The following is a 25460-nucleotide window of genomic DNA, read 5'->3' on the forward strand; positions in this document are numbered from 1 at the left end:
TAAATCTCTGGGTCACAAACTAATGGTAGCTGGTTCATTGTAGTGTCCTTACAGTACTTTTGTTGAGTTTAACTAAACTAAACTAATGATAGCTGTTTCAATGTAGCCTACCTACAGTATGAATTTTGTACTTTTCTAAACTACACAAAAATTAAAGAAACCCCTGTTTTATTAACACAGTGTTGCGTAAACTTAAGAAACACCTCATTGACCGAAATTCTTTTATTTAATTTTACCTATATTTATCTAACCTAATCTAAATTTCCGCAACACAACTTGCCTTATCCATATTGCCTGTGCAAAACTTGCTATTTTCAATTTTCAAAGGATTTTTTTTTTTTTTTTTCATAGTATATGCGTATTAAATTTTAAAATAAAATTCTAAAGCAATTTCGAAGACTACAGAGAAGAAATAGTCAAATTTTTGCGTACTGAGGTAGAAAATAAGATAAGAATTATTATTATTATTATTATTATTATTTTAAAATACATGTTCTGAAAAATTTTCTAAAATGGATAAGGCGAGTTTTGAAAAGTCACTACTAATATATTCGAAAACGGCTCATAGGTCTGATACTGGCTCTGATTGGATATAGTGTATCAGACGGCCAAGAAATTGAAGTTTCATTTGAATGTTTGTGAAGAAGTCGTGGTGGTTTCTGCAGAAATTCTTATATGTCATTAATATATGGTACTCTCCACCCCAAAATTTTACTGTTCCTTGGTGTACCGGACGATGTGACTGTATAGAACTGAAACGTGGTACTTCTAATATTGAAATTAGGAATATGAAATACAAAGTACTTTTGCCAATAAATTATGAGTCTAAGTTCGTTGGAGTAGTATCTGTGCTTAAATAGAGAAGTTGATATTGTTTTCAACGCTTAGTTTTTAGTAAGTTGTACCTGCTGATAAGTTAACTACAATTGTTTCTAGTGCACATATATACCAGTGAAAATAGAAAATTAAAAAACAAGAGGTGATTAGAAAATACAGAGAGAATCTTCAGTGAAATTAAGAAAAGTAGAGAGATAACTAGTATGAAAGTCATCAATCTAAACAATGCCGTATTAAAGAAAAGACATTATTAGGAAGAGACAAAAGGAAACCGAAGAGCAAATAACTTCAATTAAAAAAAAAAAAAAAGTCCTGAGCACGAAGACGAGCAAAGGAGAAACTCAAGTGGATTATAGTTCAACGGATTTATGTCTTTAACTAGAAGTTTTGGACAAAGTAGAAAACCGAGTATAAGGAGAAAGTAGAAAGAAAAGGAAGAATTATATACCTCTAAAGTCGGAAACACACTTAATTGTTTGCATACTTCCACAAAGCATACAAACACCAAATTTTGCATACTTGTTCATCATGGGATGTGAGTAATGGGAAAATTCCGATATCACGAAAAAGGCGACATTTTCCATGTAAATGAAGTGCCGAAATTTTTCGTCGTTTCGAAATGCTGTTTTTTAGAGTAGTTCCGCACACCATAGAAACGTCATATCTTGTCAAGCAGTGAAGCTAGGAACATAGTTTATGATAGAGAAAAGAGCATTAAAATTCGTTTTGGTTTGGCGGCGCAAATCGAAAAAATGTGAAATTTGTAATGGCTGTGTCTAGGACGTTGAAATTCCGAGGTGATGTTTATTCTCATGCGTAGTTTACGAATCCGCCCTTAAACTTGAAAAAAAAATGGTCATTTTCGGTGTAAGAAAGTGCTAGGAATGTAATAAGAGGGCGTCTAATTCTAGGCAACTTGTAGATATGGTGGAATCACGAAATTTCGTTCAAGTGTGTAGATTACAGCGTAAGTGAGGGGAAAATTCGGACATGTTGGAAAAGTCGCCATCTTCGATTCAAGATGGCGGTTCAAAAGTTTGTAACCATGAAAATTATAAGTTGATCTCACGGTAGGACAGTCATGTTTGGCTATACTCTTAAGGATGAAGTGCAGTTTCAATGAAGAAACAAATCATTGGAGAAGTCACCATCTTGAATGCAAAGATGCCATGTTGTTGAATTTGCTTGATCTGCCTTGTTATGAGCTATGCTAATCATAATAGAACAAACTAGAATCAACGTATGAGCTTAGCTCACAAGTAAACCTTACGTTTGGGTGAATCGAGTTGCTGACTGAGACACATATGAGAAAGTAGTACTAAATGTGGTCAGTATTTCAGTGAAGTTGTAGGTGCGAAGCTCCAGGGGTTTAGGAGATACAGCTACCAGAACATCACATGGAAGTACAGAATAGTCTTCATACAGTTGGAGGTAAAAGCTCTGTAAGACCTCTTGTAACGACAAAAGGTGAATAACAAATATATGGGTATATATTAGCACTAGGGGGAAGTCATATAGCAAGGGTATACCTGACGGCGGCCATCTTGAAATCCGCCATTTTGAATTAAAGTTAAGTTTTTAAAATAGGAATAGGGTCATGTGATACATGATTTAAGGCGCAAATTTAATCAGAAGAACAATGGTTACGTTAATTTTGAGTTACGCACAATTGGTAAAAAGTTACAGGGAAATTAAATATTGTTGCAGCATATGTATTAGTCCTTTACCCCACCTTGTAAATTTTGTTTTAATGATAATAATTAAATAAAAAGCAGGTGGATAAATATTAGGTCTATGGTAAGAGTTGCCTTGATGGTGGCCATGTTCAAATCCGCCATTTTGAAGCAGACAAAAGTTTCAAACAAAACGCATAACAGCGATACCTTATTAATAGCAAATTTTACCATAAATCCAACGGTATAACCATTTTTGCTTTATCATGAACCAGCATTTGTTATCGCATTCACAAGTTGCTAATTTAAGGAAAAATGACCAAAGAGGAATTGATTCATCTCAACTCAGGAGATCTGAAAACATTACTATCAGGTGCAATAAACAGTGCACACAGTATACATACAAGTATATTTATTTCTCTAGAAAGAACAAAGCGATTTTTACGAAACTTTTAGGGTTTATTAAATATAAATCAAGGTATACTTAGGTATAATTTCTATGTTACTATATGTAAGGGGACAGGAGCTAGGGGAATAAAATATCTGAAAAAGGGAAATTTTTGAGGGAATTTCCCGAAAATCCCTCTGTTACGGGAAAACTGTACGTGATGGAGAGAAACCGAGTGCATATTCGAATTCAGCGCAAAAAGTTCCTTTAAGATCAGGTGATTTTTCTCATGTAACAAACAAAAAGTTTAAATTTGTTAACTAGTGTAATTGAACTTGGGTCTTTCTTCCAGAAAAGTCCTCAATTAGTACAATCAATATGTAGTTCAGAAAAGAGTGCATCACTTGCACAAATGCTCTGCTCACAGTGAGCACACCTGACAAAGGCAATCGAGTTACACTTGACACATCTGTCGTTAACAATTCCGTCAAAGCGGTAGTCGTAAGGAGCGATCCATTTAATTTTGTGCTGGTTAATGATAAAGCAAAAATGGTTATACCGTTGGATTTATGGTAAAATTTGCTATTAATAAGGTATCACTGTTATGCGTTTTGTTTAAAAATTTTGTCTGCTTCAAAATGTCGGATTTGAACATGGCCACCATCAAGGCAACTCTTACCATAGACCTAATATTTATCCACCTGCTTTTTATTTAATTATTATCATTAAAACAAAATTTACAAGGTGGGGTAAAGGACTAATTCATATGCTACAACAATATTTAATTTCCCTGTAACTTTTTACCAATTGTGCGTAACTCAAAATTAACGTGACCATTGTTCTTCTGATTAAATTTGCGCCTTAAATCATGTATCACATGACCCTATTCCTATTTTAAAAACTTAACCTTAATTCAAAATGGCGGATTTCAAGATGGCCGCCGTCAGGTATAACCTTACTATATGATTTCCCCCTAGTCCTAATATGTACCCATATATTTGTTATTCACCTTTTGTCGTTACAAGAGGTCTTACAGAGCTTTTACTTCCAACTGTATGAAGACTATTCTGTACTTCCATGTGATGTTCTGGTAGCTGTATCTCCTAAACCCCTGGAGCTTCGCACCTACAACTTCACTGAAATACTAACCACATTTAGTACTGCTTTCTCATATGTGTCTCAGTCAGCAACTCGATTCACCCAAACGTAAGGTTTACTTGTCAGAGGTAACGTTTGGGCTTTCTAAGTAACAGGTCTGGGTTCTATTCCCGACTAAACGGTTTTGTATTTTTTCTTATCTCCATTTCTTCGTTTTAGCAAACTACTTTCTGTTCGTATTGCGGGAACGAAATATTTTCATTATTACATACGTAGAGGGAAAAGGTATATTTATACAGCAACTTTTGATATGGTCCCGAAACGAGGCAGTATGTTCCAGGGGCGGATCCAGGACGGACTTCTGAGGGGGGGGGGAGGTGCGGTGGGTTGTAATACTGCTACTTAGAGCTACTTTTAAGAGCGTCAGAAAATTAACTATATATTTTATTTATATATGAAATAAGAAAGTTTTCTCTTTTTTGGGGGGGGGGCGATCCCCCCGATCGCCTCCCCCTGGATCCGCCCCTGGTATGTTCGTTTGTAGTTTCGAAACGATACTGAAGTATTTAAATTCAAACATTTGTAGCTTTGGAAATGGTGCATCACCAGTGTGTCTTTCGAAAGCAATGTTCTGCGGGGGGGGGGGGGGGGGGGAAGAATTATTAGGACGGGTGCACTGCTGGTAATATTCTATTTGTTATTGTATTATAAACGTATTATTTTGATCTCCTCCAGGGGCGCTCTGAGGAGGCAGTGTCCTTCAAAAAGTGTCTGAAAGAAACATTGCGCATCATTTTCACGATATAGTGTCCATAGAAGACAACAATACATTTTGTCTCGCGACAACAGTTTCTGCTTCAAACCGGAAATGATTGCAAAATATCTCTCTCACCTTTTATGTCCCTCGTTAAGATACAGGAGTATAGCAAGTTTGAAGTCAATGCCACAACTGGAAAGTATAAAATAATAATTTTAAGGAAATACACACACACACACACAAATGGGCACCTCTTGAAAATTGTCTCGCCGGCAGCGTAGATAGTTATAATATATAAGATACGTGGAAAAGTGCCCCTTTCGATTTAATAGTTTGTGTGGCGGTTCCGGTTGGAATGAAATGCCGTGTATAATAGAGTCAAGCTTATTGGCAATCACCTATGCTATAAAAATAAATTTTCAAAAAGAAAAAAATCAGAAAAGAATTTGATAAGGATCGAACGGAGGTCTTCTGTTCAGAAGTTCCACGTTTTGTATTATAAGAGGTATTATTTTGATGTGCTTCGAGAGGCACTCTTAAAGCTCCGGCGGTCTTTCCCCCCCCCCCCCCCCCCCCAATGAAATAGAGGTCTGAAAGTAACACTGGGCATCACTTGTACGATATTGTGTCCCGCGATTAAATTGTGTGTTCTTCAAACCGGAAATTAGCTGATATCCCCGAAACGATGCAAGAAATCGGAAAAATGATCGCACAAAATCTCCCCGTTTATTCTCGTAGTTGATCCTCGTATAACAAGTTTACAATGTATACCACACATCTAGCCTGCAAATCGGAAGTACGTTAGTATCGGAAAAACGGTTTGCAAAATAGTCATAATAGATGCTCAAAAAACGCCTTTTGGCTGTTGTGTGGTCGGCAGCGTAATTAATTATAATATATGAGATACGTGGAAAAGTGCTTCTTTCGATTTAATAGTTTCTCTGGCGGGCAAGGTGCGAATGAAATGATGTGTATAATAGACTCAACCTTATTGACAATCAATATATGTTAACGAAATGTAAGTTTGAAGAAAGAAAAAAATAAGAAGAAATCGATGGGGATCAAACCCAGGTCTCGCCCGTAGTAGTCTGACATGTTTCCACTGGACTAATGAACTGCTTAAAATTTTACATATTCAAGTTTCTACTTACTTCTCACATGGTACATAAGGGGTCAGCGCTATGGAATTACACCTCTAAAATCGGAGTACTGATGGCATTATGTATGCGCTCCCTTAGAGCATATTATTATGGAATTCATGTTTTATTAGCTGATTGTAATAAGGAATATGATTTTGAGTTATTCAGAAATGATTATCTACTAAATTGTAGTCTTTGATGAAAATATAAAAATAAATATGTCGGAAAACTGCAAATTTTTTCCCACTTTTATGTAACAGATAGGACGTACCTTTGCTGCTGGTAATATGTTTTTGAAATTATCCCCAAGTACACCATTATAATACATTGTAATATATTACACTGCAAATGGTAGTATTTATGAAAATGCTATATATAAATGTTTAAAAATCCTGCAACATAATTTATATTGTAAGGTTTATCAAGTAGGAGATTGCAAGACATTCTCCGCTATTATGTGACAAAAAATAAGTACTGTTGTCTCTGATACGTATGTGCGCAAGGCGCGCATAATAAGCCATTTACATGATTGTCAGTGTACACGTAGGAATATAGTTCTTTTTAATAAATTGTATATTTTCTATTCAAAGTGAAATTCAGAAAATAATACCCGTTGAATTGACGCATGTATTGGTGATAAGTATATTCTTTAAAGAGAAGTAATTTCTCCAGAATTGTTTTACAGAAGTTGAGAAAATTCATTGCAAAGCCATGACCGGGGGTCTGGGGGCGGAGCCCCCAGCGAGCATCAGCGAGTTAGTTTGTAAAAGCACAATAAGATTAATCTTCGACTCTGTTCATCGAGCCTAAATCATCATGGAGGTAAATACCTAATAAAGATGGAGTGAGAGTGAGGGATTGTATAGCAGAGACTGCATCAGGGAAGAGTATTGTCACAGTGAGATTGCACTGAAGCAAAAGTAATACACGATTATGGTGGTAAGGAAAGCTTGTTCTGTTTTTGTCTGAGAGAGTCCTGAAACTAAAATTTACTGTATACAAATATGTATAGAATCGTAAGATATGTCACATAATAAGTAACTTTGCTACTGCCATGTTAATTTTGGCTTTATGGTTGTTTTTTTCTCCAAAGCAGAAATGCTATTTTTCTTCAAAGATCAGCGGTTTGTGATTTAACGGCAGAGAAACGTGTGACAGAATTGAGAGAATGTTTATTAATGATCTGCCTAACTGTTATCTGAAGACACTGCTTTCAACAAAATAGTAACTTGAAGCAGTGAGAACACGATGCAGAGTATCCGAAACAACAGTCGAAGTTTTATAGAGGATGCATTGTACTAATTGATCAATTTACGAAATTCAAGATAGGTAGTTGAAGAAAAGCATTGTGAATATAAGAATAGCCATCTTGGAGAAGAAATTGTAATTACGAAAGCGGACTTTACGGCGAACTACGTAACCGTCACGCAGGACAAAATTCAAAGTGTTTATTGACATTGTAAACAAGTAACTATTTTCGTAAGCGTTGCGTAGTTACTTAACCATAGTAATTATGTATCATTATATTTGAATACTTAACTCGTAATAAAATTTGGTTTGGGGTAGTTTTGCAAGCCAATAAATAAATTAAAATTTAGAAAAAACTTGAATTAAATTCCAATATCAATGAAGTGTCTTGTTTTTTGATTGACGGGCGACACAATTTCAAAACAAGTTATTGTTTTCAGTTTCTGTTGTGCAATTAAAAACTGTTGTGTGGTCATGGATTACGACTTTGGCTGCGCCTCAGATAAGTTTGTTTAAAAGGAAAAATGAAATGAAATCTTCAGTTTAACGTCTCGTATATTTATTAATCATACAGGCACGAATGATTAATAAATATGAATTATAAAGAAACAGAAGAGTATATCCAAGGAAACATGAGAATTCGGTTAAAACCCAATTACACGATGTTGTACATCACAAACCTATATGGCCTAGGGTCGAAACACATTTTCTCTCCAAGTTTGTTCAAAGTTACGTCCCTTTTTTGGCAACGAGACTACATGAGACGTGAACCTTCAATTTGAGGTGGAATCATAACTACTGTAATGTATTCAGTGCTCTTCCAGCGGGAATTTAACCCAGGATCAGTTGCTCGCAATGCGTGCTTACTAGTCACTAGAATAGCATTTAGTGGTGTCTGATGGTAAGGAGTCGTTAATGGCGTATGCGATGTAAGAGAACTGTATGACAGGTAAAGAACAAATTTGTTATTAGGAGTTTAAAATAAATATATACATATATGACTCAGAACAATAAACATGAAATAACTTGTTAGAATATGTAAAACGATGATAAGAACATATCTTGGAGATGTATAAAACAAGTGAGTGAAGTGGACTCCTTCCGTCCATTTTTGAGTCTAATTGATGTGACTTTCAAATTCAAAGTTCTGTGATTGGAAATAAATAAATAAATATTACCTTATTTAAATATTATGCGACAAAAATTATATGCTATGGTTGACAAACTGTGAATTTACATTTTTGTTTTACAACAGACTTTTCGAAATATTCAGAACATTGTAAATGCACATAGATGTCAGTTTTTTGTAAACTAATATGATACAACAAAGCACATTTACACATATTTTGATAATTATGTATGGTAAGTAAGACCTCTTTAAAATTTCACAGATTACATTTCACAAAGCTATCACAATCACAATTCAGGACAATACTGTTATCTGATCGTGCAACTCTACACCAAGCGTAATCACTATATGGACAACTATCACCCAGATGTGTCAGTATCTTAATACTAAATCCTGTAGTTAATTGAATAATGGAAATGTTTTCTATGAACATGATTGATTGAACAAAATATATGGGAACATCCTAGGTTCAATCCTCTATGGGGTGATTTGGATTCTTCCTAAATGCATAAAAAAAGATGTTAAATTTTAACAAATCAGTAGAACCTGTGGCTGATTTGATTGTTTTTATTTATTTATTTTTACGATTTTTTTCTAATATATAATTAAAAACTAACCTATCTGACGATCCAGCTGCATGGCCGTGTGGCTATAAGGATAACTACGTGGCTGACAATTTATTTTTTCGACAAATAATTAATAGTTTCTCACTTGCCTTTCGTGTACAGCATATGAGCTTTGTTTTTAGTTTAACTACCAATAAAGCTGTATTATAAGTCTGTCACTGGAAGACTTTACGAGAAAGATTGTGCCGCGTTCCAAAGTAGTAATAGTAACTTTTAGGGTGGTAGCTGGTAGAATGTTTAAACATTGGTTTGTGAAAAGATTGTATCTCACAATATACACTTAATAAGTGTTTCTCGTCTCTTCTAAAGTCAACAGCCAGAAATACTTTAAAAAAATATTTTCGAATTAAGCCGTTTTAACATTTTTACGAAGAATGCTTCTCGTGACCTGATAGTTAATGTTCTTCCTTCAGCATGAGATATTGGGTTTCGATTCTCTTTGATAGTAGAATCCGAATTATACGTTAAACTGTAGATCGATATTTTATATAGTCTATATACTGACAGGAGATATTAAAGTTCAAACAAGCGAAACAAAACTATATTGTAGGAAGCATTCCTTATTTCAAAGTTCAGTACTGTTACTGTTTTGGTTAATGATAGTGTCTACGCTCAGTTGACTGGAAATAGTGATGTATCATTTCCTAATCTCAAGAAAACTCGATCTGATGTTTGACATGCATACAAAACTGTATAGAGCGTAGTATTAATATCATTATCATAGGACTTGCATAAAATGTCTAGTTGATTTAGTTTGGTGTGCTGCTTCTTTCTAGTACTTTTCATATACGGTATGTGCAAACGTTTTCAATCATCATGTGGTCGGTTTCGAGCAAAAAGAGAAAGAAGTTTCCTCTGAGGTAGAAAAGACCTTAACAATTTAAGAACATTAAGCGTAGCGTGATGTTTCTTAGAATTATCTTTTAAACTTCGTTATTATTGTTGCTACAGGAGTTTTTGTTTATTTATTTGATTGATTGTTTGGAATAAGAATGCCTGAAAGAGCTTAGTGGTGTGCAACTGGGAGATAGTAGTTCAAGGCAGTGCTTCTAGCAAAATTGTTAACTTTGATTTTTCCGATTTTAAAAGTCAGAGAACCATGTCATTATATCTATCGGGGAAAAAATTTCACGAAACTTGTGAATGTTAATAGAAGCGAAAGTGTAAGTGGTTCTTAAATATTGGCTCATTAGTAGAAAGTTTGAATCGTCTTGTAAATTAATATCATTATAATACGAAATGTATGTGTTTATTTTTTTATTATTATAATACTTATTGTAATAGTACCGGGAAATTTGAATATAATAGCATTCAATTTGAGCAGTGTTGAATGATAATCTGCAGTGTTAGGGAAGTACTGTCATATTCGCAATAAACTTGTGGGTTTAAGGGAAAAAAAAAAATCCATGGATGTCCACAATCGAACCGACTATTCAGTTGTTAGTGAATAATCTGCCATCACTTCCTTTTGATACATCTTGATTTGTGTGTATATCAAATCATTTTGACTGATATGAATGTGGGACTCCAGTAGCAAATAACTTATTACAGTATTGCTGCATACATAATATGTGTGGTATGACAGGCATGTGTTTGCAGTCTATGAACTAAGTCGAAATTTTTTGTAATGTCTTACAATTATACATTGACTTATAATGAAGGCATATAGTAGTTGTGAGAGGTTAATAAGGACGAGAAAAGGCAAACGTTTGAGGGCAAATGTAGTCTGAATCGAAATACTAGCAAAATGTTTACTGCCCTGGGATAGAACGTCCAACTGAGCTTGTCAGTGAACCATCATATCCTCTCAAGTATGTGAAAATTCGAGATAATTAAAGTGTACTTTCTTGGGAAAAAAATATGTATAAAACTCGAGTCAGATAATCCGCAGAAATGACAGCAGGAGAAACGAAAAGCAAAAGATCGTCATAAAATCGTAGGGCAAGCAAGCAAGAAAGAAATAATAAGATACGAGTACATTTAGACATTTACCGCCTTATGCAGAGTCGTTTCGACGCATGATTAGCTTCATACTAAACTACTGACTACTGCAGGAGACTTATGTTAGTCGAACTCTTTAGTATGGTACTAATCGCGCTTCAAAACGACTCTGCATAAGGCCCAGTAACATTACGAATAAATTGAATTTGTAAACACACACACATCGTTTGTAAAAAAGGAAATAATGGTAATTAAAGTTGATAGAAGTAATAATAATAATAAAAGGAAAAATTAAATTAAAAAAATGAAAGCTAAAAGTGGTAGAAATTAAAAAAAAGAAAAAAAAAAGTTTATGAAGATTTCTGTTTTGAAAAGCAGCAGCTAAATATGTATGGTTTGGATGATAATATAGAAAGGACGAACAGTTACTAACACTAGAGACAATTGATCTATCAGGATTAATATTCAAATTCTGAGTATTTGGTGGTGTGAGCATTAGCTGCAAGTCGAGAGGTACTACGCTTTTCCTAGTTTTTCATAGTTTTACTCGTTATACGTCCTTATCTAAAACAGTCCTCTTTACTAATCTTATTTCCTCTTATGTGTTGCCTGCATCATATGATGCCATTCCACGTGCAGTTCATTTTGTTTGACATGTCCAATAGCTTCAGTTTAAAATACTGTCCTATGTAGGGCTGTAAAGTAAATATCAAAATCAAAAGGCTAATTAACACACATTTGATAGAAGTATAATCTAAAGCTTGCATTCGAATTAATTAATTAAAGAAAAAAAGCCATTGACAGTTGTTTCACCCAAAACCGAGATTATATCACGAAGATTATCAGGTTGTGTGTGAATGCAAAGGCTCATATATATAGATAGATAGATAGATAGATATTAAGGGAGACAAAAACTATCGATACCACCATATTCGAGCTATCGAAACATTTAATATAGAGTTAACATAATATTAAAACTATATAAGTCGTGCATAAATCCAAATCACAGATTGAGAGATAACTTAGAACATGGGATGACGTTATTGACAAGTAAAAACATAATCTCAGTTAAACGACCCGCTAATTTATTAACAATTATTTATTACTAGAAGTACAAGATTCATAAGCATAACGTATAAGATAATTAGTTATTTTCCGATGCAAAAGTTCAAAAACTACTAAGACCTGCCAACAATATATGTTCATATTACAGGAAACAAAAGAAAAAGTTACTAAATTATAGAATTGTTTAAAACTGGTCATTAGGAAGTGGACAGAATGAAATAACAGAAAGGTGAAATTTATTAAAATGATGTATCTTAAAGTTTATAGCTGTTCTGAAATTTACGAAATTCGAATTGTTTCTAGCTATAAGCATGGAAGAAGATGACAGTTCAGTTCAACGAAAATTTAGCAGTTTGATTTATAAATAAAAAGCACTAAGAAAATACAATATTGCAATATAAATATTGCTAAGTAAATATTTTTAATAGGAGAATTGTGTCGTCTGCACATTATTAGAAAGTATTGATTTATTTATTTGTTACAGGTAGTGTGAATATATTTATACGTAAAATGTGTTAGAGAATGGTACATTTATTATTCCAAATATACTGTAAAGCTTTTGTCATTGTTTTCTCTCTGAAGTAAGGGACAATAATATAACAATTAATTGATTCCGCTAAATAACTTCGTAATTTTGCTTTTCGTAGCAATACTGTATAAATAGCTCCAGATTACTCCAGTCTTTTGCTGTTTAAAAACCTATAAATCAGGCTATCATTGAAGTACATAAATCCAATATCTCATGGTAATTTTAAAATATAAGATTTAATATCTTGTGCTTGCATAAGCGAATCGTGTATAGTCACAACCAAAGGATTACCTACCTAGACAATTTGTCTGGAAAGGAAAACGTATCTTGTTTAAGTTACGGCAATATTAATCAGATAGCGGTTTTACTTTCATAATTGTTGAAAAAGAAATTCTTTAGACGAATACCTGTTTTTGCTTGAGTTCGTTCAAAAATCAATTGTTCACTGAAATTAATCTAATCCACGCACACTTTTTTTTTCTAACATGTTTATACCGTAGTCTGGTATAAAAATTACAGTATACAAAGAATGCATAGGATAAGAGATGGTGCTTTAAACATAAGTATTGGGGAGCATTTGTTCTAAATTTTTATTTAATTTTTACTATTTACAATTTATTACTTTTGACAATTTTGCTGTTTATTATAATCTTAATACACTGTCTTTCAATTTTAAAATACTCATGCGCCGCTTATCCTTCCTTATTACATTAACAGTGTGATAAACAATTATGTTTAAAACAGGCAAATTCGGCCATTTGGCACGTGCTAGTTTAGTACATATACTTACTTCAAACAATTTTTATTTAAAACAAATTTAGTGAAGCAGTTCACAAGACTCTATGGCTGGGACTTCCTTTATAAATCTCCCGTAAGGGGGAAAACAAACTGGAGAATGCATGTCTGGCATGTAGGATCATTGAAATCCAAAGTTCGAAGATAAAGCTGTGTGTAAGAAACACGATAGGAACCTATCGTTACATAATGTTCATGTGACCAATAGTATAAAATTTTCGAAATGTTTAGAATTTCATCCTCAAGAAAAAAAAAAAAAATGGTTGAAACTTTTAAAGGCATCTTACTTCAAGCATGTGGTTAAACGAAAAAAAAAAAAAAAAAAAAAGACAAAAAAAAGCTGGAAGTCATGGTCTTCTATGAGAGTTGCCAATTGTTGAAACATGGACTGATGTCTGGAAATGTATGTATTGAACAACATAAACTATATCACATAGTAATGACATTTCCAGGGGCTACAGATACGTCCACTCACAGCACAAATATCTATCCTAATGCTGAACAAGTTTCTCTACATCTCCGCAAAGATGACCTCTGACTAAACCAACCACTTTTCCACAGCATTATGAACAACTTGATCGGTTGTTTCAAACGTATACTTCAGGAGCTTCTTCAGTTTATTAGAGACATGATAGTTGCACGGGAGAGATCTGTGTTGTAATATGGGTAATCCGTAAAAATGAATTAAAAACGAGGCAGAGTATTCATTGTTGTTTGGGGGTACGTTATGGCGGAGCATAACCACATTTCGTGACGGGTTTCCAAACAGTTTATTTATTTATTTATTTATTTTTTAGTCTATTCTGAGTTGTGTAAAATAATAATTTTGAGCTTTGATCGACAGCCACTCAAACTGCAGAGGTTATTGATATACAAAACACTTTAAAATGACCATGCAAACTAAAGTATTATAGGGAACTGGCTTTAATGCGAGGCTGAGGAATTCAGAGGAATTTGATTGAGAGGTGCTCCACCTCCGTCACTAAGAAACGGTCACTCGACCGTCCTGGGCAGGGTTGCCAGTGCGTTGTCAAAAAGTTCACCTAATACTCTCTTAATTCAAAGAGTTTATGCAGATTATGCAGTTCCTATCGAAAGATTTTTTTTTGTTTTAACTCGTGATTTACAAATTTGCATAAGCAGTTACTGTGTTTGGGTGCATTTTGCATATTACTCACTTTCTATATTTTATAACCATCCGCGCGGCGGAGCGGTCTAGCATTACTTCTCTAGCTTCGCTGTGTATAGTTTGCCCTCTCTTACGCTCTGAAGCCATTCTCAAATGAATAATAAGCAACAAAACCGCAACCACAACAGTACTCAACAAATAACCAACTCACAGTAACTCCTCAGAATGACATTCACGTTACAATTTTCTACCCCTGGCAACGCTGACATATAGAAGGAGGGTAAGAGAGTGTCGCAAAAGTCAAGCAGAAAAAATGTTGAAATTTTTCCCCTCTACCTCAGCCCCCGCTGGTAAACAAGCTAGCTCCCTACAATAGATGGTTTTGTTCTCATTGGTCTTGGTGTTGTTGGGTGTTGGTATTCCTCACTTATCTACTTCATTTGTTTTTCGGAATATCAACAGGTTTCATTACTAGTTACAATTTGTTCCAAGAAACATGTCCATCCCGGTGGTATCAGCTGCGTTGTATTTCCCATCCGCATGGCTTTCTGTTCCTCGATTGGTCTGGGTACCAATTGGGCTAACACTTGACTTTCCGATACCCTAGTATTACATGAAGGATGCCGTAGATGGATTTCAAATTTGAGGTTGAGAGCTCGCTTACGGTCATACGATGATTGTCCTTCGCTATCATGTCCAGAGCGGCAGCGTTTTCCTGATTTATTACAAGCATCTGTCTATGTTGTGGGAGATCACAATGCATACTCGTCCACCTTGAAACTTGGCACACTACTAGACACTGTCCATTTGAAACTTGCGTCCTGATACTCCTTTTGAATGTAACAAAAGATTTAACTTGCCAAAGCGCTTTTTTTTTTTTTTTTTCCACAAGAGTCGAATCACGTCACCCTGTACTCGTGGACGTGCCGTGTCACATCACCAATACGTGCTTTAAATTGAACAACCCACACACGCTAACACCTCTTGTCCATCCTTCAACTATTTGCAATGTTGCGAGCTTTGTCGATGTTTCAACTGAACAATCTTTAAGTTTTCATCGGTACAGAATGTCTGCACGAAATTTAAAATACTATTTTATTTAATCATTGTACTAGTTTTGCATTTCAAAACTAATCTCTTGTATTTACATATGGCGAATTTTCTTTGATTTTAATGAGTTATCTTGAGAATGAAATGTAAGACATTTAAGAAATAATTAACGTTTGATCACACAGAGAATAAGAGAACGTAAAAGGTAAGTTTCTGTCACTTTTCTTAAAATCGAGGCTGTCATGTGGATTTCCATTAAGTTCTGCAGTTCGTTATCGTACGTTACAATTCAACACCTATTTCATTTTGTGTGTATGTGTGTGTAAATCTTATTCACTTGAATGTGTTAGTCTAACTAAACCCAAACAACTTAACTTCCTTTTCTGACGAGAACTGAAATATTGGTTATGAAATTAATTGTGTTCGAAACGAAACAGTATTGTAAGGAGGATATTTTGTGTGTGGTGATCTATGCACCCACCAACTAATAAAGTTCAAGTTCTGACATGGTCCAAAGCCCACGTAAATGGAGTCCACGCCTTTTATAACCAATGTATTATAAGAATGAAAAGTAAATCAATCCAACTTCTGTGGTGAAGATGATGTAAAGTTTGAGTTTGTTAGTTGGATTTCGTTAGTAGTTGATGTAAGAGTTCCTTAGTTTCTTATGTGCGTATGGATAAACATTTACTATTTCTTCTATGCATAGAACGTTGTTAATATTTATTTAGTTCGTAGGGAAGCCGACTTTAGATCTTTAGATGTCAAGTCATCTTTTATATAAAAGCAAAACTTTAATTTGCTTTTAAAATTTTGAAATCTACATCATTACAAAAGCAATTTAATGTGGATGAGGGTCAGTTGGTTTGTACAATGTCGATTTTTTTGGAAATTACACCTCCAAGAGGGTAAAGGGAGAAAAGAGTATTATTATTGTCCTTTTTCCTTATTTAATTTCTGAACATTAAGTGTTTTTACCATAGAATAGAAATATGTTATTCACTTGCTCAAATTCAATATGGTAGTCTCAGAAAAGGAGAGATTTCCAGTCTCTCTCTTTGTCTACTTTTTACTCGAAAATACTTTGTAGATCACGGCTTTTTTTTTTTAATTTATTATGATTAGGGATAATTTATATAGAATCGAATTTTTGGAAATTTATCCCTAAAAGGAAGCGAGTCAATTCATCTTGTAAAACGTGTAATGATTGAGAGAGTACTATATGGATCGCTGTGATCTTTGATATGAGGATACGTCATTATTTGGACAAACTTTCAGTATCTATAGTTCTTTCGAAATTTCACCCCCAAAAAAAAGAGGGAACAGGCTATGTAATTTTTGTGCATGTTTAAACTGTTAAACATAGAGGCATGATATTTGATATACGCAGACTTATTACTGGATATAATAGGAGCAGAGTACAAGTATATAAAATTCACTCTCAGAATTTCAGTGTGATTGGCTTAGAAGGATTTACGATTATCGTTTCTTGTCATTTGAACCACTTGACGTGCAGACACGGAATTCGATGCATAGGTATTTATTCTTAAATACAATTTGAATATCGTTCTCATTGCATGAATTCTCGAAGTTGCACCACAAGCATGTGAAGAATTACACTATTATTATATTTCTTTTGAATTGTTGAGTATAATGACACGAAGTTTGTTATATGAGGACATTTACTACGTGGAATATGAATTGCCATTCTTGCACAAAGCCGATAAGACACCGAAGGAAGACCGTCAAATAATGTCCGCAGCTACATGCAGGAACATATATTGATACTGTATAGAATTACATATTATTGCAAATACACAATGAGCGTAATTTTATGTATTAATAATTTGAAAGGCTTTACAAGCTGAACAAAGCTTTTCGGCTTCCATGTGGCTAACAGGTTAGCTCTACCATATGTGGTTCGGGAGACACGAATTCGATTCTCGTGGTTTATATTCTATAGTACCTTGTAGATTCACGTCACGTATAGCTTTGGTGATAGAAGGAAAAACAAATCCAAAACTAACGAAGCAGTGAACAAACTGAATCACAGTATTATTTAATTTGAAGTTTTTGACACAACAACAATATTCCATTCAGCATTTCCTTGGGTACTATTTTTAAGACTAGTTCTATGAATAAATTAAAATTTTTGGTTAGAGTGAGAACGTTGTATTATAAGTCTGTAATTTGAGTGTACAATAATAAAATAATAATATATGATGAGGTTATTCTACAGCACCCTTAAGAAATATTCTAAATGAGATGAGATAATAGTATGTACTTTCAACATGTGTTACCTTTGTTTTAAACTAAAAGTTTACTATGCCAAACATTCCGTTTTTGTGCATGTATTTCCTCTGGATCAATCTATCTGAAGTGGCCCAAAAATGGTGAAAGCAGTTGCTCGACCATCTCCGAAAATCATAAAAATTTCAACGTGATGAACCTTATGTATGAAAAGGACATTAACACTATTCACGTTGTCGTATGTACAAGTGTTCCTCAATGGCTACCAACTTTGTTGTCGGTGGAATGCCAATTTTTTTCTTTTGCAAGCGTGTACGAAAACTACGGTTACTGAGGACGTACGAATGAGATGAACACCAAACAAAACAATGTTCAGAGGAGAGACTGAGGTACACGGAGAATTTATACTCTTGCGTCTAAATAAATATACAGGATTGCAAACAAATACATGAAATACCAGAAAAAGTACAGAAAATTACACCTTTAAAGGAGCTGTATGTTGGAATGGCATAAAGTGTGTGTGTGTGTATGGAGAGGGGGGGTTCATAAGTTTCGTGCTGAATGCTATTTATGTAAAGAGTCTGTAGAAATATTCACAGCTATGATACTACTGGCACCGTATATTTATGGCGGTCCAAAAGTTGAAGTTTGTGATTTTGATGCCATATTTGGGGCGTAATATCTCAGGAGGGCAAAGTGCTAAAAATTGCTGCTTAGGCCACAAAGTAATTCTTTATGTGAATAAACTATTGCAAAAAATCAGGACAGATATTACATGAAGAAAAAAGTGAGGAGGTGGTAAAAATGATAAGAAAGCACGTGCGTGACAATTGTCGTAGCCCGGAAAAGTTAAATGTTTGGTTATTTTTCATGCTAGATCTCAAAAACTACGAATAATTCAGCAGTTACGCCCGCTTTCGTTTGCGTTCAGTTGTGCAGAAGCTTGCGAGTGGCGTTTGATCCGTCTTTCTAGCCCCATGATTTTTACTACGTCTATGGGACAGGGCGTAGTTCTCTCTTGCACCCACGACACCCATCACCTAACTGGACCGCGGTATTAAGACACTCAATATATCAGTAAGGTGTCATTGAAATCCAATCCCAGAAGTTAGTGTGTTCACAAGGTTGCGTTATATAGGATAGATAAATATAAAGCACCCTTGTGAACACATTAACTTCCGTAACTGGATTGGATTTCAGTGACACTTTGCTGATACATTGAGTGCCTTAATACCGCGATCCAGTTAGGGGATGGGTGTCGTGGGTGCAAGGAAAGCTAACCCTCTCTCCCATATAGATGTGGCAATGATCATAAAGCTAGAAAGACGGAACAAACGCCACTGCAAACGAAAGCGGGCCTAATTGCTGAACCATACGTAGTTTTTGAGATCTAGCATGAAACATATCCAAACATTTAAATTTTTCCTGGCTACGACCATCGTCACGCACGTGCTTTCTTCGCGTTTTTACTATGTCCTCACTTTTTTCCCCATGTAATATCAGTTCTGATGTTTTATGCAATAATTTATTCATATACAGAATTACTTTGTGGCCTAAGCAGCAATTTTTAGCACCTTTTCCTCCTGAGATAATACTCCCCAAATATGGCATTAAAATCACAAACTTCAACTTTCGGACCCCCATAAATCTACGGTGCCAGTAGTATCATAGTTGTGAATATTTCTACAGACTCTTTACACGCAACAGTATTCTGCACAAAACTTATGAACCCCCCCCCCCCACACACACACACATTTTATGCTATTCCAACATACAGCTCCTTTAAAGGTGTAATTTTCTGTACTTTTTTTGGTATTTCATGTATTTATTTGCAACTCTGTATATTTATTTAGAAGCAAGAGTATAAATTCTCCGTGTACCTCAGTCTCTCCTCTGAACATTCATTTTTGTTTGGTGTTCGTCTGATTCGTACGTCCTGAGCAACTGTAGGTTTCGTACACGCTTGCAAATGCAAAAATTGGCATTCCACCAACAACAAAGATGGCCGCCATTCAGGAACATTTGTACATACGGCAACGTGAATACTGTTATTGATCTTCTTATACACAAGGTTCATCACACTCATTATATATATATATATATATATATAAAATTTTCGGAGATGGTCGAGCAACCTGCTCAGGACCCTTTGTATGGATTGACCTCTCTTTTAAAAATCCAATTATTATTATTATTATTATTTTTTTTTTAAGTGTTTTCACAAGGTACGATCTATGTTACTATACAATTGCAAAAATAAACATGCTTTGTGACTTGATGTTCCGTTCTGTTATGTAAAGAGCTATTTTCGCTGTCGTTTAGATACCATATCATGCTCCGTAACCAACATATATTATAGAGATTTTAAGTTATGCTATTCTTAAGATTAATTCTACCCGTCGGAACAATTACATTTAAATATTTGTTTTAGAAAAGCGTCCATTATACTATCCTGTTAGGAATTTTTAAATTTCGCTTTTCAGAGAGATAATCGCTGTTCGGTCACAATGTCATTGGCTCAAACGGACTACTGCAAGAGCAAGTCTCTCGATCCTGAAGATCCAAGGTGTGCGAGAGTGATTCTTACTGGAAAAGTGAAAAGGGTAAGTCTTGAAGCATTCTTTAATTTTAAGTTGAAGTATCATTCCCTTAACAAATGGGTTTTGCCTCCAAAATTTAACAATAACATTATATTATTCATTATGTGTAATAATATGGTTTTAGGGTGCTAATGAACTATGCCGACAAACTGTAAAAAGTGATTCCCGTGCGTCATTTAATGAAAATAAGAAAGAAAGAAAATCATATGGCTTTATGGAGGGAAAAGTACGTAATTTCAGAATTATGACCATCCGAAAGCGTGGAAGAATACATTTGTTACACAGATTATTTCGAACACGAAAAAGTGTGAAGTGGCGGTTCTTGTCAGGATAAAGGCGGTCATGCATATGGCATCCAGAAATGCATATTTTAATAATATAGTGGGTGCGCAAGGGATTCTTCGCATGCATGATTCCCAGATATGATGTCAGCTGGATTCCCAGGTACGCTCTGACATACAAGTGGGGTCCAAGGTAGACAGACTTGATTGCAGTGAACACAGAATAGTTCGCGGGAAGTCGGATGTATTAGAAACCGCCATCTCCACGGTTACTGCTGCGATGTATTTCTTTACGGCTTTAGCTCCGAAACTATGAACTTTTATGCATATACCCACATGAATATTTTTCTTATTTTGATGTGAGGAATCACCTCTTACAGTTCGTCAGTATAATTCATTAACATTTTGTGTATACTGTATGTAAAATACATTCTACATCATTCAAATTTAATAACTTAACATAAAAACAGTATAGACATCATGATACATCACAAGAAAATACAATAAGCTTTGCATGTTTCACTTCATCAAGTAGGGAGGTGAAAAGGGGAAAGAAAGGAATACAGAAAATAACGGAACCTGAGAAACGTTACAGTTGTTTATCCAGAAACTAAATATTTGTAAGACCTATGACAGTTTCGGTGAAACGAGAGATTGGCTGAAAGACTAATGCGTGGAAGCTTCTAAATTTGAAGCAAGTGACCTGACAGTGTGATGGAATACTTATGATGATGATTTTCTGCGAAACACACGAAAAGAAAGTCAGAAGATTAAAAAAAGTGCAGTAGAGAAATGCGTAAGTTTTTTCTTCTCTACTTTTGTGATATATTAGAAAATGCTTGTAGAAAAAAACAACAACAAAAAAACGTAATTCTGTTATCATGCATTTGTTCCTTTGCAGTGCCCCGTCGTGACTAAGTGACGAGAACGTACCAAACGCATGGGTCTTGGTCTTATTTCTATGGCAGGACTTGCCTCGGACAGAGACTTTAGTGTGATTCGGTTCCTAAATTAAACATTAGGTCTTGTCTCTTATAATCCGCATTATCCAAAGGGATTTCCTGAACCACACTCCAGTTAATTTGTTTTCAAGTGTTATCCGTAATTTATGAACAATGTTTCAGATAGTCTTCGTTATTAAATGTTGTGAAAACCGTGGAAATTCACTGTTTGCATGTGCAACATGTTGAGTTACTAGTATTTTGAAAAAAGAGTCTAAACTTCTTTAAAATTTTATTTTAAATTCGAAAGCACAAAATATAACAGCAGCGAGTGTTATATTTTCTCGTTTATGGTAATTGACGGTGTGTGTGTGTGCTATGCCTTTCTCTCAGTGCTTTGCCATATGTGATACAGAAGGCTTGGTTTCACAATATGAAACATTTGTTAAATACAATTAACATATTTCTGATGAAATGAAATTTTTGATTTTTACGTCCCACGGTTATGCAGACTAGTCTAAAGGAGACGGTGATGATGAAAAATGAAGGAAATGGTGGAATGAAGAAAGTGGGAGGAAACGGGAGAACCACGAGAAAACCCACGCACACGGTATTATTTGTCCACTACAAAGTTCACTTGGCGCGACCTGGGATCGAACTAAGGACCCCATGCACAAGTTTTAATAAAAAGCGTATTGCTGTAGTCAAAAGGTTTTAGTTATCCAGCAGTATTAATATGGATAAATCTGTTTCGGTATAATATTCTGTAAGTTAAAGTATGAGTTAATTAAAAAATAGGAACTATTATAGTATATTTTAAGTACATATTTTAATTTCATTTTCATTGTTGACTTCCATCAAAGATCGTGATTTTTCAGTGAAACAAGACATTTGTACGAGAGATACCATGGGAATTTTGTTTCAAATATGTAATTTCATTAATTCTCTTTTATATTGTACTTTTCTTTTCAATGTCACTTCCGTTTATATATGCACTTCTTTCAGCGCCAAACTAAAGTTTTAAGTTTAAAGAACTGTTCAGTTTCCCTCTTCACCTACTGAGGTACAGCATGTTTTATACCATACGAGTTCTGAAATAATTCATCAAGCAGAACATTTTACAGTTCTGGGAAGAGTCCCTTGAAGCTAAAGTAGAGAATTAAGATGATGTGAGACTAATTCTGAGCACAATTCGTCTAAAACTTCTTCGTGCAGCGAGTAGTATGTGGTTATGCATTATGATGGACTGTTATGAATCTTTCCAGGACGGTATTGATAAGCGCTTGTCGCAGTGGCTCAGACAAAAGGTTGAATATTCTGCGTTGGGATTTGTTCCCTTTGGTAGGTAATTTCACGGATACAGTCAGATCGCCCAACCGGTCGGAATGCCCAAATTTCAAAACTTTCAAATCACCCAAAAATACGGCCACAACGTCCCCAAGGACGACCCGAACTCCCGGAAGCAGAAATATTCAAGCAGCAGCACCGCAGAGCTGTGACATCACCCGGCACGTACAAATAAACTTTACCGAATGAGTATGTGAGCACACCCGGTGAGCACAGGCGTATGCAACAAAGCGAGCATATTTTCATGTTTCTTGAGTCTATGTTTACTACACATACAAATTCATATTTCTCACATTATGTGTTGCTTATAAACTAAAAGCTTTACAAGGTGTTACGAAGGCCGTCTGGCATTGGGGAAAATTTAAACAATATCTTCATTTTTTTTTTTTTTTTTCAAAATGGCACGTAAATGGAGTGTATTCTTAAAAATAGAAAATGTCGTTGGTTACATGTTGCTTCAATGCTATATCTTTTGAAAATTAACGCATCAGTACCCTGAGGTATGACATTACACATATTCGATTTGCACATCCTACTTAGAGTATATAGGAAGCTTGCAGCAGTCTAAAATATAAGCTCGAAAGTGATCCATTGTTCACACGGCGACAGAACTGGACAAACGTCCAAGCAAGGCAGATAGACAATTTTTTTTTTTTTTTTTTGTCCTGTTCTACTATTCAGGCTAGTTCAGTTAATTATATATATATAAACAAAAATACACTTAGAAACATACATTTGCACCAAAGATAGAAGAGGAAAGTAGGAATGATTTCAAATATTTCTGGTTGCAAAAAATGTTAAAATTTCAGATAAATTGAAAATAAATAAATAAGTAAAGCATAACTAATACATTACAGTACCAATATTGTACTCTCAAATGAGACACAAAGCGTGACTTACTTCTTAAATGTCATTATATTATGCTCTTATACAATTTGCGGTGTTGGAATTACTTGTGATCATAATCTCATTGATGGTAATGTAACATTGAAGTAAGGTTGAATAATCTTTTCCCTAACCTGGAGTTTAGATTATCTAAGAAGGTAAAATGGTATCCGAGCTCATAAAAATTTATCTCTGAAATAATTTTCCAGTCTTTGTCTTCACAAGTTTTGCTAGAATAATTACAGCAAGTACAGGAGGTAATTTGGTCAATAACACGCTTCGCCCACCTTTATCACATAGCTTTCTCCGTATCCATTTTAAAGAGGTTTAGGGAATCATTGGATCACATTAGAACAAAAGTAGTCCGAGAAAGAAATTTCCAGATCTACAGGCAGTCCAGTTGCTAGATGCCACCGTGTTGTTTAAAATATTTTTATTAGTACGTGATTTCAGGACTGCTTCGAGGAGAGAGAATGATATAAATAAAATTTTACGTTTTTCATTAATATATTATTATGCTATTGAGTAAAATTTATATTTATCAAATTTAGGAGAAGACAGTTGCTCCCGCTCCAGAAATTTCAAATTATGCCACTGATTTAGATGTTCAGAACAAATGAAGAAACTCTTTGTAGGTAGACATTTTGAAACACTTTCCAAATTTTGCTGGTGGTATCTTAAAATAATACATACCGTTAAAATAACTTTACGATGACAATTGATGGGAAGATATTTACGAATACGCTTACAATATTACTTCTCACAAAATTGTTAGAAATTCTTTTCTGAAAGATTAAAAATACAGGCGTATGCAATATGTATTCTAGAAGAATAAGAGTTGAAATATCTTCCTACTGGGAACGAACATTGAATTCAGACATAACCTCAGGGAAGTGTGTCAGAATAAAAGAGGACGCCACATATTATTAGTAATACTGTATAAGCTACTCTGCAATTTCTCACTTCCCGTGGGAACATAGCTAGAACTCTCTTCAGTTCTTCTTTACATATTTCTAAATTCGAAATAGCATTATTTGATAGCAGGTACCAACATATAAGAAATAATCAGGAGGGAAACGTACACAAAGTCGGATATTGAACTTATAAACATATACAATGATATTCAAGCTGTATGTATATATTTATTATTATTATTATTATTATTATTATTATTATTATTATTATTATTATTATTATTATTATTTTGGCTCCACGCAGCCAAAAACTAATGTGCGTGGAGAAAAGGAGATACACACTACAGAACCCAACCGAATAGAAGTAGAAACCGCTATAAAGAAATTAAAGAAACACAAATCTCCGGGTGTAGATGAAATTCCGGCTGAGTTAATTTTAGCTGGAGGCCAGAAATTGTGGAACAAGATACACAAACTCATTCTCCTTATCTGGATCAAGGAAGAATTGACAGAAGAGTGGAAAGAATCAATCATTGTTCCAATTCACAAGAAAGGCGACAAAACTGACTGTAATGATTCTCGAGGCATTTCTCTTCTGTCAATATCCTATAAAATCCTTTCAAATATTCTGTTAGCAAGATTGACCCCATACGCAGATGAAATTATTGGAGATTATCAGTGCGGATTTAGACGAAATCGATCAACTATCGACCAAATATTTACCATTCGCCAAATACTCGAAAAAAAAGTAGGAATGCAATACCCCGGTACATCAACTATTTATTGATTTTAGAAAGGCGTACGACTCGGTTAGAAGAGAAACATTATACAACGTTCT

General features: G+C 34.7%; 1 protein-coding gene across 6 annotated transcripts in view; it reads left to right on the forward strand.

The window, feature by feature from the left end:
- The window catches only part of LOC145678502 (uncharacterized), a 147188-nt gene that overhangs the window by 105023 nt on the left and 16705 nt on the right, over window positions 1-25460 (forward strand). For all 6 annotated transcript variants that reach the window (XM_081748719.1, XM_081748722.1, XM_081748717.1 and 3 more), the window contains exon 4: window positions 20138-20257. In XM_081748719.1, the coding sequence (XP_081604845.1) occupies window positions 20138-20257 (120 nt within the window). The remainder of the gene's footprint in view (window positions 1-20137; window positions 20258-25460) is intronic.

The sequence above is a fragment of the Thermobia domestica genome, chromosome 2 (assembly GCF_964235325.1).
Source record: "Thermobia domestica chromosome 2, izTheDome1.hap1.1, whole genome shotgun sequence".
NCBI lineage: Eukaryota > Metazoa > Arthropoda > Insecta > Zygentoma > Lepismatidae > Thermobia > Thermobia domestica.